Raw genomic sequence first — 21,564 nt, forward strand, 5'->3', positions numbered from 1 at the left:
AGAATAAATCCTAAGTTCTTCTCAAGTACTTAAGGATATTATTGACAGCTATCCAGTATTCCAAACCTGGATTGGATTGATACTTGCTATTCAAACTAACAGCATATGCAATATCCGGCCTAGTACACAACATTGTATACATTAAACTTCCAATAGCCAAAGCATATGGAATCCTGGCCATCTTATCTCTTTCTTTAGGTGTCTTTGGAGATATCTCTTTAGAAAGGTGGATACCATGTCTCACTGGTAACAATCCTCTCTTGGAATCAAGCATGTTAAACCTCTTTAACACCTTTTCCAAGTATAGACTTTGGGATAAACCAATTATTCTTTTCGCTCTATCTCTATAGATGTGAATCCCAAGAATATAGGTTGCCTCCCCTAAGTCTTTCATGGAGAATGTGTTTGACAACCATACCTTTACAGTTGTTAACATACCTGTGTCATTACCCATCAACAATATGTCATCCACATATAAGACAAGGAAAGTGATAGCACTGTCACTAACCTTCTTATATACACATGGCTCATCCTCATTTTTTATAAAACCAAATGATTTAATGGCTTTATCAAAAATGGATCGCTTTAGCTTGCATACCTTGGAACCATCTTGGGATTCAAAACCCCTAGGTTGTTCCATGAAAATGTTTTCTTCAATGTATCCATTGAGAAAAGCTGTTTTGATATCCATCTGCCAAATCTCATAATCATAGTATGCAACTATTGCTAATAGAATCCTAATTGATTTAAGCATAGCAATAGGCGAGAAAGTCTCCTCATAGTCGATTCCTTGCCTTTGGCAAAACCCTTTCGCTACTAGCCTTGCCTTATAGGTCTCTACCTTTCCATCAGAATCAATTTTCTTCTTGAAAACCCATTTATTCCCTATAGGTACAATACCTTCAGGTGGGTCAACAAGATCCCAAACTTGATTCTTATACATGGAATCAATTTCGGATTTCACAGCATCAATCCATTTTGAAGAGTCTATATCTGATATAGCTTCTTCATTGCTAAGTGGATCATCTCCATGATCTACTTCTTCATGAGTAGACAACTCTTGTTCTTCTTCATGAAGAAAACCATATCTCACTGGTGGGTGAGATACCCTGGTTGTTCTACGAGGAACAACTGTAGATGTTTCATCAATGGATGTTGGTTGACTAGATGGATCTATATCCATCTAATCTATTGGTTGATCAGAATTCTCCAATTCTAACTCTATTTGCCTTCCTTTGCCTCCTTCTTGAACAAACTATTGTTCAAGAAATGTGGCATCTCTACTTATCACAACCTTTTGTGAAGTAGGCAAATAAAAATAATATCCAAAACTATCTTTTGGATATCCAACAAATCGACCTTTTTCTGATCTGGTTTCCAATTTATCAGTGTTTAGCTTTTTGATATAAGCTGGACAACCCCAAATCTTAACATGCTTAAGACTTGGTTTTCTTCCATGCCATATCTCATAAGGTGTGGAAGAAACTGATTTTGATGGAATCCTATTCAGAATATACAAAGTTGATTCTAATGCAAATCCCCAAAAGGAGATTGGCATATCAGTATAGTTCATCATACTACATACCATATCCAATAGGGTATGATTTCTCCTTTCAGATACACCATTCAGCTGTGGCATTCCTGGAGGAGTCAGCTGGGAAACAATGCCGTGCTCTCTCAAGTATTCATCAAATTCAGTACTCGAATATTCACCTCCACGATCTGATCGAAGAGCTTTAATACTCTTTCCTATTTGATTTTCTACTTCAGATTTAAATTCTTTGAACTTTTCAAAGGATTCATGTTTGTATTTTATCAAATACAAATACCCAAACCTTGATTTATCATCAGTAAAGGTAATAAAGTAATGAAAACTGCCTCTAGCCATTTCCTTAAATGGACCACATACATTACTATGTATTAGCTTTAAAATATTTTTAGCCCTTAGCCCTTGTCCAACAAAGGGTGATCTAGTCATTTTGCCCTGAAGGCAAGATTCACAAGTTGGAGTAGGCTCAGAGCCCAATGAGGATAGAATTCCCATTTTCTCCAGTTCTGCAATCCTATCTTCTGCAACATGACATAACCTTAAGTGCCAAATATATTTTGAACTTGAGTTGGTTTTCACCATGGCATTGCATTCATTTAGATCACTTGCATTCATTTTGTGTTTGTCATTATTATCCAAATAATAAAGACCATCATTCATATAACCCGAACCAACATATTTATTTCCAAAATAAATATTGCAAACATCATCCGTGAACTGAAATTCATAACCATTTCTAGTCAAACTAGATATAGAAATGATGTTCTTAAAAGCATCAGGTACATATAAAATATTATCCAAACACAAAACATGTTCAGACATGTAAAAAGATTTAGATCTTATGGCTAAAGCTTCAACAGTTGAGCCATTGCCAATCCGGAGTCTAACATCTCGAGAATGCAAGCTGCTGCTATTTGCTAGTTTCTGCATATCATTAGAAATGTGAGACTAGCACCAGTATCTAAAACCCAAGCTGTAGATGAACTATGAGTATCATCAGAATCTAAATAACAAGATATGGACATACCTTACGAAGGTGTATCCTTCTTGTCCCTCAGAGAAGCAAGATACTCTAGGCAGTTCCTTTTCCAGTGCCCATCCTTCTGGTAGTGGAAACACTTTCCTTTGCCTCCATCAGCTTTAGGCTTTCCTTTTTGTTTAGCTATTTTCTTAGAAGGACCAGGAATCTGAGGTTTCTTTTTCTTATTGCCCTTCTTCTTGTTGGACTTTCCAGCAGAAGAAGATACAATCAAAGCAACCTCTTTTCCTTTATTGCCCGACATATTCTTTTGGGCAATAACCAGCATGTTGAGTAAACCAGCTAAGGTGAATTCCTATTTAGTCATATGAAAATTTGTCACAAAATTCCCATAAGACTCAGGAAGGGACTGAAGGATCAAATCCATCTGTAGTTGGAAATCCATGTTGAAATCAAGATGTTCCAACTGCTCAATCAACCGAATCATCTTATGGACATGATCCCCAACATTTTGCTCCTCAGACATCCTCATGCGGAACAGCTGCCTAGATATCTCATACCTAGTATTCCTGCTGTGCTCACCATACAACTCTTGTTGGTGAAGGAGGTTCTCACTCGCACTCTGCATGTTCTCATGCTACTTCTGTAACTCATTACTCATGGAAGCAAGCATGTAACACTTAGCTCTCATATCATGCTCCTTCCACTTGTCCAAAGTTTCATGTTCCTCTTGAGTGGCCTCTGGAGGTAAGGGACCAGTAACATTTGAATCTAGAACATATCCTATATGTTCAAGATTCAGGACAAGTTTCAAATTTCTTAGCCAATCAGACAGATTAGGTCCTGTCAACCTATTGCGATCAAGTATGCTTGCAAGGATATTGGATGGTGGTGGTTGTTCTGTGCTCATTATTATTAGAAAATTAACTGCAAAAATAAAAAGATTAATTAGTAAATGTATCATGTAATTAACCAAAATGATTATGGTCTTTTAATCAAATTGGTCCTCCCACTAACTTAGCGAATCCTACACTTCCAAAGTAGAAAACGAAAATCCTAGTTGGATGGATTTCTAGTGAGTGATTGAATTCTTATAATTCTATTAATCATCCTCAGGTACATCCATTATTGGAATTACAATAAACTATAAGTGAGCAACTCCTTGCCCATCATATCTCATGTGAGGTTCAATCCTTTACCTAGCCCCTAATGCTCAAAATCTCAGGTACATCCATTATTGACTTATCTTACATTAGTTAAGTTGATCCTATTGAGCCAGTAATTATGCAAATAATTTTAATGTCCTCAGGTACATCCAATATTGGCCACCAAACCATTTACATATTTCATTCTTAACAATTATTCTTAAGAAAATCTCTTAAATTAATTGCATATTATGCAAGTATTTAAAATTTCTTAAAATAATTGCCTCAATGGAGGGCCTATGTTATAATTACTTTAATTATAGCATTTCCAACTTAATTATTTGTTTGGAAGATTTTATGGTCATCCTAATTACTATTAAGGTCTCACTTTGCACATTATCCATTTAGCATGCATATATCACATAGTGCATACATTCCCATACATCTCATGCATTCATGGATAAGCAGTAAATATGGTATGATCATAGACTTTCTAAGGGATTCAATTCTGAGCCACCAAGAATTGAATCAGGGCATTTCTAGGTGCATTTCATTCATTCATTTTACAAGAGTTGCTGAAGGAGTACATAATCAACACTTGATCTTGAATTCCTCCCACTGGTCCCACCAATGCTCTTGACCTCCTTGATCTTCTTGCAATCCAATTACATAATAATCCTTGGCATACCAAGGCAAATTTACAAGAACTTAAATAAATGAAATTACAACCCAAAAATTATTACAAACTTAATAATACATGCCCAAAATAAATTAAAATAAATTAATTAATTTACAATCCCAAAGAAATATAAAAGAAATAAATCCAATCACATTGGTCTTTTATAGTCCATGATCATCCATCATGCATATCACTATTTAACAATTAAATAAAACATACATACTTAAATTAAATTGAATATCTCATATTCAACTTAAAAATCCAGATTTGAATATGATTAAAATAAATTTAAAAATTCAGATTTGAATCTCATTCAAACAAATTTAAAATTTCAGATTTGAATCACATTCAAACAACCTTAAAAATTCAGATATGAATCACATTCAAACAATTTTTAAAAAGTCAGATTTGAATCATATTCAAACAATTTTTAAAAATTCAGATCTGAATATTATTCAAACAACTTTAAAAAATCATATTTAAATATGATTCAAACAACTTTAAAAATTCAGATTTGAATCACATTCAAACAACTTTTAAAATTCAGATTTGAATCACATTCAAACAATTTTTTAAAATTCTGATTTGAATCATAATTTAATTGTGTGATTAAAATTCTAATTAAACAATTTAATTAGACATAGGATGAGCTTTTAGATCATACAACAATTGCAAATTAAAAAGCCAAACCTTGAGCCACCCATGGAAGCCAAAATTGGTGCACCAAAAATGGTGTTCTTCAAGCATGTCGCCACACATCCATTGCAACCAGCAAAGGATAAATCATCTCATGATCAAAACACATAATTAAATCATATAATCAACAATCTAAATGGCAAATATAGTGGCTCTGATACCAATTAAAGGAGCGGAAGCATGAAAAACACAAGTTTATACCATTGAATTCAAAAATTTTCACCTAGGGTCAAATGCATCATGCAAGATTTATTTTTATCTATTTGATTTCAATGATAAACAACATATTAAAACACTTTTAATATGTTTTTGGATATGTATTTGCTATTTAAGATTTTAAATTAATCAGATTAATTTTAGAACCCTAGATTAGATCAAGAACAAATACACTAACCTCTTGATACACTATAGTGTATTTGTACCTTTCAGATGTGTCTTCAGGACACTAGATGTTGTTTCTCTAGCTTGTCCACATCAAGAACACCTATGGCAGCCCTTGAACAGCTTCTAAAGCTTTTTCTATTAATTAGAAAATCAAGTTCTACCTTTTAAGAGATTAAAGATGTAAACAGGACACTCGAAATGATTTCTAGTATTTTTAATTCAAGAGATTGTTTGCTAATCTCTTGGAATAGATGAGAGATGAAGAAGAAGAGAAGGAGAGCTTCAAAGTGGCAGCACAAAGGAGGAGTAGCTACTGGTTGTTTATTTTCTTTTCATAATAACACTTATATAGCTAGGTCAACACATTAAACCCTTGCCACATGTCACCCTCTGATTGGTTCTAGGTGTAATTGACCCAATCACACTGTGCCAAGTGTCAAACCTATATTTAATCTTAATTTTAATTATCTTACATTATTAAAAAAAACATTTGGCAAGCTTATGTGTAATACCATGTGTCACCATCTCATGGTGCCACATGTCACACTGTGAAATGACTAAAATGCCCCTGTGTCTTAATTTTGAGTTCTCAATCCAAAATAATTATTTCTCTTCTTCTAATCAATTTATATCAAATATAAATCAATTAATTAATCTTTATTAATTAATTTCTCATTAATTAAATTCATATTTAAACACTTTAAATATAAATTTAACTTATACTATACATCCAATAATCAAGATTTGGTTTCAAGTCATGCTAGAGACTTTATAATCTAATTGCAAACCAAACCTATTTAATTAATCAATTAACTCTTTAATTAATTAATTAAATCATATTTAATTAGGTGATAACTTGTGTATGTGTGTGACTTACTAGGCTCATCACTAATTGACAATGAGACATGATATCAACTCTTAATATCATCAGAACTCTTTCTTACCATAAATTATTTCTCTAAATCATTTTATGCACCTTATAGAGCATGGTTAATAACTAGCATAGCATGCCATGGCCACCAAATTAGTAATAACATTTACCTTAAATGAACCTATAATTATATGTTACCATGTACTAGAATCTCTCTGTTACAAAATCCCAATTCAAGCTGGAGTCATAGTTTATGTCAAACTCCATTTGCTATGAATATTATGTTCTCTTTTATTTCCAGTTCTTGATTAAAAGATTTTCTCATCAGAAACTCTTTTCTGATTAAATCTATCTGTCCTGGCCAGGAACTTGAAACATCAAGAACAATTAAATGAACATAGGATTTTATCTCTATTTTCTTAGAGGAACAGCTTCCATCTTGATCAACACCTACCTCCATATATAACTAGTAGGAGCGAACACATGCCCATATACCTATACACAGTAAAAGTATGAAAGCAGTATCAAACTCAAACCACCTATATACAAGATAACTGTGCTATCTCAGGTCTAAAGATTATATGCATTGATATGATTTATAACAATACATTGACAAGAGTAAACTCCATGTGCTTGTCATAAATGTCACTAGTTCGACCTACTTATCATGTATAAGTGCCTATCATGTTTGTTATATGGCATGAGACTCACCATTCCATCTTATTTATATCTCATATAAATAACTTGGGAACAAACATGAATACAATCTTTCTAGATAAGTCATGTCCTTATTATGAAGTATCCTCGATTGTGAACCTATTTATGATATTTTGTGCTAGAAATACTGTCACTCATATTCTTAACAACTTAAGAATAGAATTTCTAACAAAATATCAATGGACCTTTTCTATTACACATAAATATATTATGTAAATGGAAAAGTGGAAATGCCTTTTATTAATAAAACATGTACAAGATACATACTAAATGATATGCTCTAGGGCATACTACTAACACTTCCCGGTGCGGTCACCCATCGCTATGACCCCTGGCTCATTCAACCTTTTATGTTTTATTTTTCTGATCTGTATTTAACCTTCTGATAATCACTACTAATTTTTATTCAGGGCTTTTCTAGGTGACTTAAATATGATTCTAATCCTTTTAATTATTTGGACAAACACCAGTCATCGGAACGGTGATTTGCACAGGACTATGCATGTAGGGGTGTTATAATTCTCCTCCCCTTAAAAGAAATTTCGACCTCGAAATTTTGCCCACTATCTGTCCTTAATCATCCGTATGTATTGTTTTCTCATGTCTCTCTTACATTTCCATGTAGCCTCATAATCTGAATGATGGTCTGTAGCACTTTAACTAATAATATTTACTCATCGATTGCTCACCTCGTGTGCCAAGTTTCTTATGAGCTTCTTGTCATAAGTTAAGTTTGAATTCATTTCAATTTTAGAGGTAAGCAAATTTGTGTGCTAATGGATCCACTCTTTCTAGGACTTCATATAATCCTATGAAGTGAGAACTTAGTTTTTTTTTTCTCTTATAATCTTCTTTTCTTTGAGTCTATGTAAGACTTTTAACTATCCACTACAACGTTTAATTTGTATGTATAACACTAATCTTCTCTTACTATTGTTCTATTTAATATTTCGATTCATGTTTTCTTATTGAATGACCATTATGGTTGTATTAGAATTACTTATCTAGTCATTAACCATAGATTCATAACTGTTATCTTGCCAACTTTATTTCGAATCTCGGTCTATGTGCCATTTTACACTATCTTATTTGCTTTTGTTTAACTCATTTCTTACTGTTCTATTTGTTTCTTTTTCCATTCCACAACTTAACTTTAATTATTTTATTCCTCAATCTTATCTTCTTCCTTAACTTGACTGTCAAGTCATGATTTAGCACCTCTTATCATCCCTAATAAATCCGCTATACTTCAATATTACTTTGATTTGGTCCTCTAACTATTCTAGTCAACATTTTTACTAATAGTCGTAACATTTCTTTGTTACATTTGAGCCAATTATTCTAATTTTCATTTACACCTTTTTTTTATCTATCGATATTCTATAGCTTATTTTTCACTAGACTTTAGGTGAAAAAGCCATAACAATACCAAAATAATTATAACCCCATATACGAGACCGGATGACCTTGCTCTATCAATGTTATCTTTAATTTATGACTATATCGAAATCTTTAGTCTTATAACAATTCCTGACGTATCATAGTTTGGGTTAGATAACTGAGTCAATGACTCTAGCTATCTTATAACTATAACCTTTTGATATTCTAATTTTGGAGTTTTAAATCCCTACATAGGAATTTCAAACTTATTTCCAATAAGAAAACTCTATCTTGTCATAACTTTAGCAAAACAAATGCCGTTTGTAACTATTCTTATCTTGGTACACTATCAAGTAGTACGTAGCTCTACACAATAATCCTAAGTCGATACTGTAATCTGCAGTTTACAGTACAAACATTAAGAACATTACGTAGTTATTACGATACATTCCAATAGATCAAACTTTTCTACATTTTATTCTTTTCGAATTCACTAATATCGAAAACTTATTTTGATTACCATATACATTGACAATTACTAGCAGTAACATCTTTGCCCTCATCTAGAGCAATTCTATTACTGTAACTTACTTTTAGGTCCTCTTACTTTATATTAAATAGGCTAACCAATTGGCTTTATAAATTCTTGTGTGCTAGCAAATACTTTTCGCTGACAAATTCTTCCAAAACTAATTTCAATTACACTTATTATCGTAATCCTTATCTTAAATGACTAATTACTAATGCATCAAAATTTATTCCCATATAAAGGAATAGCAACAAAACATATAATTCTAACACTAACATACAAACAAGTAGTGTTGGGATCAAATAATAACTAATTGTTTCTTTCAAAAATTAAGAACTTACCAGTAACTACATCTGAAGTTTATGCTCTTTCTCCTTAGCGCATAGTGAATGCTCTGACTGATGCGCTACTATATTCAGGTTGATTCGCTGTGCTAGGATTGCTAGGAGTACCGATTCTATTTCTATCTCGACCCTGACTGACTGTCTGTGAACTTCAGAGAGTAGATTGAAGTGCTCTAGTACAATCCCTAGCAAAATGTCCAAGCTCGCCATAATTGTAACAAGCTCCAGTGGCCTTATAACAATTACCTCCATGTAGCTTACCACAAACACGGCAGATACGGGCAGAATAGGCACTTCTGGTTGTTCAACGACTGAATCTTGGTGGCCTCTGCCCCGAAGATTGGCCTTTGTCATATCCATGAGCTCGGGGCTCCTCAAATTCTTTTTTCTTCCCAAAATTTCTACTTGAACTCTGACCCATAGGTTTTTCCCTCTTCTCTATTTCACCCTACCCTTATGGGGGTTGGATTTGTGCTTGAGCTTGAGCTGACAGAGTATCAACCATTTACTGAAAGAAAGTGGCCATTTGCTGGGCCATTTATGAGGTAATTTATACCGGTGGAACTGGTACAATCGGTCCTTTAACACTCTGAGAAGCTGAGGCCTCCCTTGGTGCCTCAACTGTAACTGGTTGTTTTACTGTTTTACCTCCCTCTTCCATTTCTATTCACAAAATCTTCATTTCCCGGGACAACCTACACAAGGAGATTTCTCTCCATTAGTTCATATTTATGATGTAAATGTACTATATGTATCAAACATTTGAGTAGTTGTATTTACTGGCAAAATATTTCAAATTCACAATTCAAAATTTACATTAAAACCATTGCTCGGATACCACAAAACATGTCACACCCTACTCCTCCATAAAGCATAACATGATCCCGTAGTACACCTAATGAATTACCGTACTTTGCCTACCGGTAACCTATTAAATATACTACAAGGGATTTTAAAACAATTTCCGTTCATTTTTAAGTTGGTGGGTAATTTATATCAAGTATTAAAAACCTTTAATTGACACTAAGTCATAAATCAATTTTTCGATTAAAATCTGGTGTTACAAAAAATTTTTCAAATTTCGGCAGAGTGCAGGCTGTATTTTGAGAAAATAGCTCTTCAAACCTAAAAGGAAAAACACTTCCAATATGTTTTCTCAACCATAACTCTAATACAAATCAATTTCATCTCAATTCCATACAAGAACTCAGTTTGCAATCAAACGCAATTTATTTTAAACCAATACTGAAACATCTCATTTCAGTCTCATAATGTTAAATGTAAAAGAAATAATTGATCATTCACAAAATACAAAAATTTAAATAATCACATTCATTGGGTATTAAAATTGGTATAACAAAACTTTGTAGGGGAAATAAAATCTCAAATTAATATTACAATAATTTTCATTCCATTACATACCAAAATAATATTACAAGAATTTTTGTACAACTACTCAAGTAATTTACATAAATATAATTACATGCATACATCAAAATCTAATATACAAGAATATACCTCTAATATACCCAAAGCTAATCCCAATGAGTCTTTAAGGCGCAGCTACCAGAAATCTCACTTGGCTGCTCTATCTTTACTTTCACCTTTTACTGCATACAAAGCTATCGTTGAGTGGTGAACTCAGTGGTGGACAATTATAATTTAAAACATAATATACAATACCCTGACAAAATTTTAGCAAGAATTTGGAAATCTTGAAATTCATCAAAATTCTAAAAAAAAATCAAAAAATTTGTTGCCAATAATATAAATCATTTGTTAAAATGACTTTGCTAAAGAATTTCAATTTATCAAATCATAACTGAACATTTAAAATAATTCCAGCAATTTATGGAAACGAATCTTAATTTTAATAAAATCAATTATGCATAAATCCCATTTGAAACCACAATTCTTACTATTTAAAACCCATTCTTTATCTCACTAACTATGCAAGACTAATTCGTAAGGGCCATCTTTGGGGCGATTCTAACTCCCTATGGTTGGGGAGATTGAATCAGGATTCTAACTCCCCATGGTCGGGGAGGTCGAATCATCATGCATAGCACACGCCACAATAATGAAACTTCCGAAAGGGTCAATGAAAAACTTAGATCTAACCTTTAATAAGAGGAAAATCTAAGCCTGTGCACGTACCATAGTAATCAAAACAAAGCTAACTCCATTATCTCTTCAACAAATGAGAGAGACGGGTAATAACCTAGTCATGCATCTATAGTGAGATATAAAACAATATCATAAATCTCTTTGTCATTTTTTTTAGCATAAATCACAATACAATTCAATTCAAAGTCAATTCCAATGCCCAATAATTTTTTTATGCCCATCATAATTCAAAACATATTTAATCCATTTCCCATGTTAAGGATAAACCATTATTCAAATCAAAATTTCCATGTAAACCATGTAAACGTATTTCAATCAAAATTTTTTCGAAGCCAGTTTCATTCAATTCATACCAAAATAAAATCATAATTAATTTCATTTTCCAAAACTAAACTCATTCATACCATAACATATTTCAATAATTGGTAAACATAAGACATAAAGAAACTAAAATCATTTAATCAAATAAAATATGCAAAACATGAACACTTTAAAACTAGTTGTGCACAAACCTCCTTGTTCACTAATTTACTCCACCTTTTATTTCTCCTTTGAAGATCCCTTTTTAACTGAAACACATAAATTTAAAGTGATTCAGTATCCATTTTTAATACTTAAATTCCAACAATTTCTTTTCAGATTTATCCTACCTATTACGGTTTATAATTTTGGGTCTTTCACATTTTTGTGTATAATGGTACTATTCATGGTACTATTCAACTCAAAATGTTGACTTTTCCATACTTAATAGGTTTATTAATTCTAATTGCACTCATATACCACATTTTGGGTGTCAATTTTGTTGGCATTGATTGCCAATTCAATTTCTAATTTCCCTAGGTGCAAATCCAAAATTTCAGTTTTGATTCACTGTTTTTTACTATTCCATTAGTCTGGTTACTGTGGAAATTTGGCTAAGTGTCCTTCATCAAAATTGTTCTTTATTGTCTTAGCTTTAATTCCATTTTGGAATCACTCTATTTGGAGTTTTGTAGCCCAAGTTATGCCTATTTTTCTAAGGCTGACCGGATTGGTCCAAACCTAGAAATTCTGGGTAATTTCTGGTTTTGGCAGTTTTGGGCAACCAAATTTGGGTGGCAAAATGACTTGGTTATGGGCAGAATTTGGGTTGGTGCTCTCCATGAAAGTTGTAGTACTATGTCATAGCTTTCTAAAGGTTCAAAAATCAGGTCATTTGGACTTGCCTAGACCAAGTTATAGCCAAATGAACAAATACTGTCCATTTGGTCATTTTTGTACAATGGCAGTATGCCAATTCCGGGTTTGTCCTAATTGTTCACTAACTTATAGTCCATTTCAGGGCAGGGTTTCTACACAAAACTTGTGGCATTATGTGTCTACTTTTATATCCAATTGGCCTCACACGAATTGGGATGGCAGAATTACAGTTTTGGTCCTGAAAAGGTCCTAGGTCAGGCTGTCCAGTAATGACCCCTCACCAATCCGTATTTCATTGCAATTCTAATCACTCCAACATATCTCAATTGGTCCCAATTGACCATTTTAAACCTCACTTAGGTCAAAGTATATTAATTTACCAAATTCTCAATTCCCCCCCCCCCCCCCCCCAAAAGAAACCTTAAGGGTCAAGAATCAAGAATCATAATTTTCTAATTTGCTCTATTCATGCAATTAAACTATATAAACCTCAACTACACCTTCAATCAAGCTTGCCTACCTTTTTAATTGTATCAAAATCCATCAATTTCTAGTTATCTCTAAGCTGGCCGAATTTCACTATGTTCCTCAATATGTTGTTTTTATTTTATTTTCATCAATTTTAGCTCACTTCAAGTGCAAATTCATGAATATAAGGAGAAATGAGGGGATTCTTGACTAACCTTTAAGGAAGTCTTCCCAAAGCTTCAATTCTTCCACTTTCTTCTTCCTTTTTATTCATAAGATGCTTGCCAAGATCCAAGAATAAAATTTACTTAAGGGAGCTAGGGCATGTATAGAATAAAATCAAGCTTTTAAAAGCTTGAGATGGTTGTTAATGGTGGAAAGAAATGGGAGAGAGATGGGAGAGATGGGGCGGCAAGGAATGAAGAAGAAGACCCAATTGATTTTTTTTCTTTTAATTTGTTATTTTATGTGTATTTATCTTTTAAAATTGACTTGGTCAAAAATTAATTAAATGGAAATTCATTTTTTTGATGTCATTGCTTATGTCATTCTTGTGATGTTATAATTCCATTTGCTTTTCTTTTTCTTTTTCCTTTATTTTTTCATGGTTCTTTAATTTAAATCTGCATTTCAAAATTTTTAATTTAAATCTGCATTTCAAAATTTTTATTTTTTAGATTTTATTAGACAGTTAGGTTGTAACACCCTAGGCAAATCCCAGATCGGCAAAACACGGGAGATGGCCCAGCCCATTAGTGATATTGTCCGCTCTGGGCTGAAGCCCTCACGGTTTTAAAACGCATCACTAGGGGTTACGAACCACCAACTTATAAACCCAGCATCTCTCCCATGTTTTGCCGATGTGGGATTTGCCTAGGGTGTTACAATCCACCCCCCTTATGGGACTCAGCGTCCTCGCTGAGGTTTGCCCCACCATCGCTCAAGGTTACACGCGGAGCAGCTCTGATACCACAAATGTAATGGCCCGGCCCACTAGTGATATTGTCTGCTCTGGGCCAAAGCCCTCGCGGTTTTAAAACGCGTCACTAGGGGTTACGAACCACTAACTTATAAACCCAGCATGTCTCCCGTGTTTTGCTGATGTGGGATTTGCCTAGGGTATTACATAGGTCATGAGTCATCTCTAGGGGTGAATTGACCAATTTACCCCTCGTCGGTCTGATCCAGTTTACTAATAATTCAGTATTTCTTCTGGAACCCTAACCTAATTATTTGATCTAGTTCTTAACCTTTTTCTGTGTTTTTCACATTTCCCCTAGCTTCGCAATTTTTCTTAGGACTGCGGTGTCACAATGTCCCGTACGAAATTAGGGTTTTGATTGATCTCGTAATCACTTCCCAGTGCAGTCACCCATCGTTGTGACCCCCGACTCATTTAACCTTTTATGTTCCATTTTTCTAATCTGTATTTAAACTTCTGATAATCACTACTAATTTTTATTTAGAGCTTTTCTAGGTGACTTAAATATGATTGTAATCCTCTTAATTGTCCGGACTGATACCGGTCACCGGAACAGTGATTTGCACAGGACTGTGACACCCCTTACCTGTCTACAGTGTAGCCGAGCAAGATATGCCACACAGTGTACCGGAACATCATATTTTATTTCAATCATTTTTATCCTTCCTTCATTTATTTCTTCAAGGATATGAAGTGAAATTTGTGAAATTTAACTCATTTAAGTCATTTATTGAAATTATAAATTCATTTGGGGTTCCAAAAATTTTATAGAAAATCCAGCGGAGTACCGGCTAAAAATGGATAAAACAGTTCTTCGAAACCTATGAAAAACACTTCCAATACATTTTCAATCATTCTTAAACTCCATTTGTATCAACATAATCTCAATATTCTCAATCATTTCTCACAACTTCTTCTATTTGACATTCATTCATTTCACATGATAATCATGTTCAAATCATCAATAAATACTAAATTTTCATTAACAAACACAAATTACAAATATTTGCATTAATACTAAAATATATTACATGAGTTTCAATTTATACATGAGAAAATAAAAGTTTAATTACAAAATACAAACAGTACCAAAATACCAAAATGAGACCTAGTGTCCTACCAATGCACTGTAGTCTGTAAGGTGACACGAATACTATGCAGAACTGTGAATGGCCTCACCCAGTCGGTGGTCTACGGGACTCTCTGTTCAAATCTTCAGTACCTACGCATTGCAAAAGTGACACGCTAAGCATAAAGCTTAGTGGTGCTAATAATACAAGAAAATATAGTATGCAAATAAAAGTAAAAATTTCCTAGTTATTGTGTTTATAAGAAATGAATAATTACTAACTTATTGTTTAGTCGAAGGCTAATTACATTTTATGATATTAACTCCTTCTAGCATTTTATTAATCATTTTCTTGATGATTTTGAGCTTCTTTATTTTATTGTAACCATTCTTGTTCTTTATCTTGATATTTAATTTCCTTATTTTCTTTAATAATCAATTCAATTACAATTATACTTTTTCATGCCCAAGTAACCTATACAAATTGACCGGACTGGATAAACGGGTAAACTAGCACTGGGTACCAGGTACCTTGGGCCGTCACACCATCGGTCACAATGTGTCTCCTGGTGTGCAGGCAGAATGGCTAATAAGCCATAAAAGCAATAAGGCATAAAGTCAAGTATAACATCATAATCAGTATAGCCATAGGCTATCATATCACAGAATGGCATGAAGCCATACATCATACATAGTACTGCTATCAGAACCCTATTGGCATGCCAACCTATCCAAACCAATCATATTAGGCCTACTAGGGCATATTACAAGTCATTTCTTGAATATTTGTACTTAACATGTAAGGTTACTATTCATTTGTTCATTTAAGTCAAAATATTGACTTTCTCATATATAATAGTTATATGAGTTTTAATCACATAGATTTGCCACATTTTGATTCTCAAATGTGTTGGCATTAGTTGCCAATCAACACTTCTAACCAATGGAAAATAAATCAGAAATTTTAGTTTTGGGTGCTAGAGTTTACTGTTCCATTAGGCCATTCTACAGTGAGAATTTAGCCAAATGTTCTACATCAAAGTTGTTCCTTATTGTGTCTAGTTACATTTCTTTTTTTGAATCACTCCATTTGAGTTTTGTAGCTCAAGTTATGGCCTAAACACCATAACTAGCCGGATTGCAATTTTTCCAGAAATTATGAGCAGAATCAATTCTATAGTTTTTGTACACTGACTACAGGTCAATTTTTGGACATATTATGGTCAAAATTTGGGTTTGGTTTCTTCATAAAAGTTGTAGGGCTATGTCTCAGCTTTCTACTGGTAAAAATTCAAGTCAATTGGACTTTTCTACATTGAGCTATGACCAAATGAATGAACACTGTTTATTTGGTCATTTTCCAGGGACAGCTTATGTGTTACCCGGATTGAAGCAATTTTTAGGTCAACTTAGGTGGGTTTTCTGGGCAGGGTTTCTCCACAAAAAATGTTGCATTATGTGTCCATATATCACCTCCAATTACTCTTGTACCAATTGGGGCAACATAGCTTAAGATATAACCCCATGAACACACTGGACTCATAGAGTCCAGAATTGATCACAAAGGGCAGCATACCAATTCCTAATCCAATGCCACATTTCAGTCTAAATCAAAGTCAATTCATCTCAAATGGTCAATAAGTGACCCTTAGAACACTGATTCACCCTCAGTTGAACAAAACTCTAATTACCCCTAAACCCTAATTCTCCAATTCTCTTAATCTTGCAACACATGCTACTCCCATTAAAAATTCATGCATATACATGTTAAATAGCATTAGGAGGTAAGTTTAAACTAAATAAAACATAGAAATTCCCCTTGCTTCCAAGCTGGCCAAATTTCCTTTTCAGCCATAACCCATGATTTCTTCAATTTTTCTTCATATTTACAACTCAATTCAATTAATCCACACAATTCAAACACTAAATCTTGAAGTTAAGAGCACTTACCTCTTGTAGCAGTTTTCAAGAGCTCTAAATCTTCTCTTTTTTCCCTTTCTTTTTGCTGGTTACAAGTTGTTCAAGATGCAAGATCAATTTTTTTGTGAAGAGCTTGAGTGGGTTTATGGTGAGATTGAGTGGGGTGTGAAGCTTGATGAAGCTTTTAATGGAGGTTGGGTTATGGGAGGTAAATGGCTGGTTTGAGATAAGGAAGAAGGCAGATTGTATTTTTATTTTTTTTAGTCTCAATTATCACTTTTTATTAGTTAATTAAGTGGTTGTTTAAATGTGATTGGTGTAGGCTTTTAGTTACATCATGCTTATGTCATAATTATGCCTTTTACTTTATTTTTATTTTCTTTTCTTTTCTACTCATTTTTAATTAAATTTTTAACAATATTTATTCACATTTTATGTCATAATAATTATTTACTTAATTGGACAAGTCGGTCAAAAACCATCCCTGAAGATGAAATGACCAAAATGCCCTCCGTTTAGCTTATTGAGCCAACATCATCTGTACCGATCGAAAAATTTTTCTAAGCATTTTCTTGGCATTCTAATGCAATAGAAACCTCAATGACTTTTCTCTAGAATCCCAAAAATTATTTCATGAATTTTCTCTCAATTTTAGGGCTCCTAGCTGCGAAGACCATGACTTCCCACTAAGTTACCCATCGCTAGGGCACCGGCTCATTTAACTTGGTTGTATTTTATTTCTAAAATTTTTTCTAAATTTTTCTTATTATTATTTGAGTTACTTAGGACTCCTCACTCTAGTTTAAATATTTTTCCAGATGTTCTAGCTGTCAGGACCGACACCGATCACCTGAATAGTAGAACGTATGGAATGGCTACAGTGAGGGTGTTACAAGGACTATGCATGTAGGGGTGTTATAAAATTTTCCTTAAATCCTAGAGTCACTTAACTTCAAGAATTTAAATTCATTAATCACATTATCTATTTTAACCATCCGAATAGTTTTTCTAATTTACTATACCATTTCCTATATCATTGGGGTTACTATTTACTTGACCATTTCCCTTCAAAGGTTGACTTTTTAATTCATAATAGATTTTTTAAGCCTAAGTTCACCAAGATATCACATTTGCATTTTATTTTTGTTGGCATTGATTGCCAAACTCATTTCCTAGCCTCCTAGGTTTTATTTCAAATTTTCAGAATTTGAGGTCCAAATTCACTATTTCATTGGACCTGGTTACAGTAAAAATTTGACAAACCTTTCTTTATGAAAGTTGTTCCTTTATGTGTCTTCTTTAATCCCCTTTTAGAATCACTCCATTTGGAGTTTTTTAGCTCAAGTTATGGCCTTTTAACCATAACTGGCCGAGTTGGTTAGTATCCAGAATTTCTGGGCAAAACTGGTTCTGGCAGGTTAGGGGTCCTAATTTTGGCTAGCATTTCGGATAGATTATGGTCAGAATTTGGGATTGCATTATTCATGAAAGTTGTTCTAAATTGTCTAAGATTTCCATTGATATAAAATTTAGGTCAATTAGAAATTTCTACATTGAGTTATGGCCAAATGAACAAACACTGTTCATTTGGTCACTTTTACCAGGTCTAGAATTGATTACCTAGATTTGGCCAATTTTTAGGTCATCCTAAGCCTATTTTCTAGGCAAGGCTGCTTCATCAAGTTGTGTCAAATTTGTCTTAGGTTTCATCTCCAATTGGTCTCACACTAATTGAAGTAACACAACTCTACTTATGGCCTAAAAACCACACTGGACTCAAGGTCCAGGAAATCCTGCATAAACACCACACTACTACCAACCTCAAATCACATTCCATACACTTCGAATAGTCCATAACTGATCTCAACAAAATCAATTTATTAACATATCATCAAATTCCCAATTTCCATACTAAACCCTAATAACTTTTGTAAATCTCATGCAACACATAGACAACATCATCTAATTCAATATACACATCAATTAACATTAATCTACAAGTTTAATTGCAACTAAACCTTCAAAACCCTAATCCTCTCATGGCTGCCAAAAATTGATCTTTCAATTCCTCCTCATATTCTTTCAATTCCATAAGATTTCAACTTAGTTTAGCATACTTACAACACTTATAGAAGAGAGAAGACTTGGATAGTGCACTAACCTTGTGAGCAGAATTTTCCCTCATCCAATCTTCAATTTTCCTTCACATTCTTGGCTTTTCTTGGCAGCCAAACACTTTCCTAAGAGGTGTAAACAAGTTTTAATGAAGGCAATTTAGGGTTTAGTGGTGTGAATCATGAGAATGGAAGAGAAATGAAAGAAAAATTTTCATGGAGAGAGAGAGGAGATTTTTGGCCAAGAAGGGAAAAGAGGAAGATGAAGTAAATTTTTGGTCCAATTAACTTGTTTTTATCCCTTTAAAATGTTTGTTTAATTCCTATTGGTTAGAATTTTAATTTGTTTATTTATGACATCATGCTTATGTTAGGCTTATGCAATAATTAACTTTTTAAATTTCATTTCCTTTTCTTCCCTTTTCTACTCATTTTTAATTTAACTTTTAGCAATTTTTATTCACATTTTATGTCATATAATTTATTAACTCAATTGGACAAGTTGGTCAAAAATCGTCTCTAAAGGCGAAATGACCAAAATGCCCTTCATTTAGCTTATTGAACTAAAACTATTTGTATCGATCTTAAAAATTATCCTAACCTTTTCTTGGCATTCTAATGCTACCTAGGGCACTGTAACTCTTCTCTGGCATCCCAGAAATTATTTCACGGGATTTTCCTCGGGTTTAGGGCTACCAGCTGTGAAGACAGCAACTTCCCGTTAGGGTCACCCATCATCGGGGCACCGACTCATTTAACTTCATTGTATTTTATTTTTAAAATTTTTCCGTAATTTTTCTTATACTTATTTGAATTATTTATAACTCCTCACTCTAGTCTAATTATAGTTCCAGACATTCCGACTCTCCGGACAGCCATTGGTTACCGGAACAGTTGAATGCACAGACTAGCTAAAGTGAGGGTGTAACAGTGCTTGGGTAAATTTACTATAGCCAAGTCCATACTTGATGCTAGGAGACCTTTGAGAGTCCAAAATTGCATCAAGTTTGTCCTTTCCTTTAGCAAATTTGGAAAGAGAAGTTTTTAGTTTAAAATTTTCATTTTTCAACTTCTCATTTTCTAATGAAAGCTCATCTAAGGATTTTTGCACATTACTATCCAAAGGTTTATCAACCTCAGATGAGGTCTCATTCTCCTTCCTTAAACTAGCAAGTTCACTTTTCAAAAGTTTATTTCTCTTATGACTTAATTCTAGTTCATCATTCATAACTTTAAGAGCATTAACTAGTTCATTATAAGAAAATTGAACAACATCATCATTTAAAGTTACCTTATTGGAGCTTTCCTCCATTGCCATGAAGCACATTTGGGCAACTTGATCACCAATCTCCTTATCTTCGGAGTCACTTGATTCATCCCATGTTGCTTTAAGTGCCTTCTTTTTGAACTTCTTGAAATGCTTCTTCAATTTGGGACAATCCATTCTAATTTGACCCAGTTTGTTGCATTCAAAGCATATGGGAGGATCCCTCTTGCTACTTTCTCCCTTGTCCTTCTTGAAGTTCCTCTTTGGGATGAACTTCTTGTTTTGGAAGAGCATCTTCCTTATTCTCCTTGTCATTAGAGCCAATTCTTCCTCATCAAACTCATTATCTTCATCACTTGAGTTTTCGGAAGATACTTTGAAGGCAATGGTCTTTTTGGCTTTGTTAGGTTCCTCCACTTGCTCTCTTTTGAGGGTTATCTCATAGTCAATGAGATTTCCTAAGAGCTCATCAAGTTGTACCTTGCTCAAGTCCCTGGAATCCTTGAGTGAAGTTACTTTAGGTAGCCACTCCTTAGGAAGACTTCTTAAAATCTTCTTTACTAGCTCCTCATTTGTGAATGTCTTCCCAAGAGATTTAATTCCTCCTATAATCTCCACAAATCTATCATACATTTCACTTATGGTTTCATCTGACTTCATCTTGAACAATTCATATTGGTAGATAAGGGAATCCATCTTATTCTCCTTTACTTGACTAGTACCCTGATGAGTAACCACTAAAGTATCCCAAATTTCTTTTGCAGTAGACTTCATACACACTTTATTATATTCACTTCTACTTAATAAACAAAATAGAACATGAATAGCCTTATCATTTAAAACCACTCTTCTTTTCTCTTGCTCACTCCATTCACCCTTAGGCTTAGCTACATGCACACCATCAACAATTTTAGTTGGGGTGAATAGCCCATTTTCTACAACATCCCACAAGTCAACCCCTTCTGATTTAAGGAAATAATACATCTTATTTTTCCAATACAAGAAGTCATTACCATCAAAGAAAGGAGGTCTTAACACTAATTGACCTTCTTGTGCATTGAGGGTTGCCATTAATCTTTACTCCAAGATGATTAAATCTTGTAAAATGGAGACTTGCTCTGATACCACTTGTTGTCCCTTGTAGCAACCCAAAAGGAGGGGCTGA

General features: G+C 33.7%; 1 protein-coding gene across 1 annotated transcript in view; it reads right to left on the reverse strand.

The window, feature by feature from the left end:
• LOC131173830 (uncharacterized) overlaps window positions 1-21,470 on the reverse strand; it is a 40,888-nt gene extending 19,418 nt beyond the window's left edge. The window contains exon 1 of the mRNA XM_058136372.1: window positions 20,268-21,470. Within this exon, the coding sequence (XP_057992355.1) occupies window positions 20,268-21,470 (1,203 nt within the window). The remainder of the gene's footprint in view (window positions 1-20,267) is intronic.
• Window positions 21,471-21,564: the final 94 nt, after the last annotated feature.

Source organism: Hevea brasiliensis, chromosome 15, assembly GCF_030052815.1.
Source record: "Hevea brasiliensis isolate MT/VB/25A 57/8 chromosome 15, ASM3005281v1, whole genome shotgun sequence".
Classification (NCBI taxonomy): Eukaryota; Viridiplantae; Streptophyta; class Magnoliopsida; order Malpighiales; family Euphorbiaceae; genus Hevea; species Hevea brasiliensis.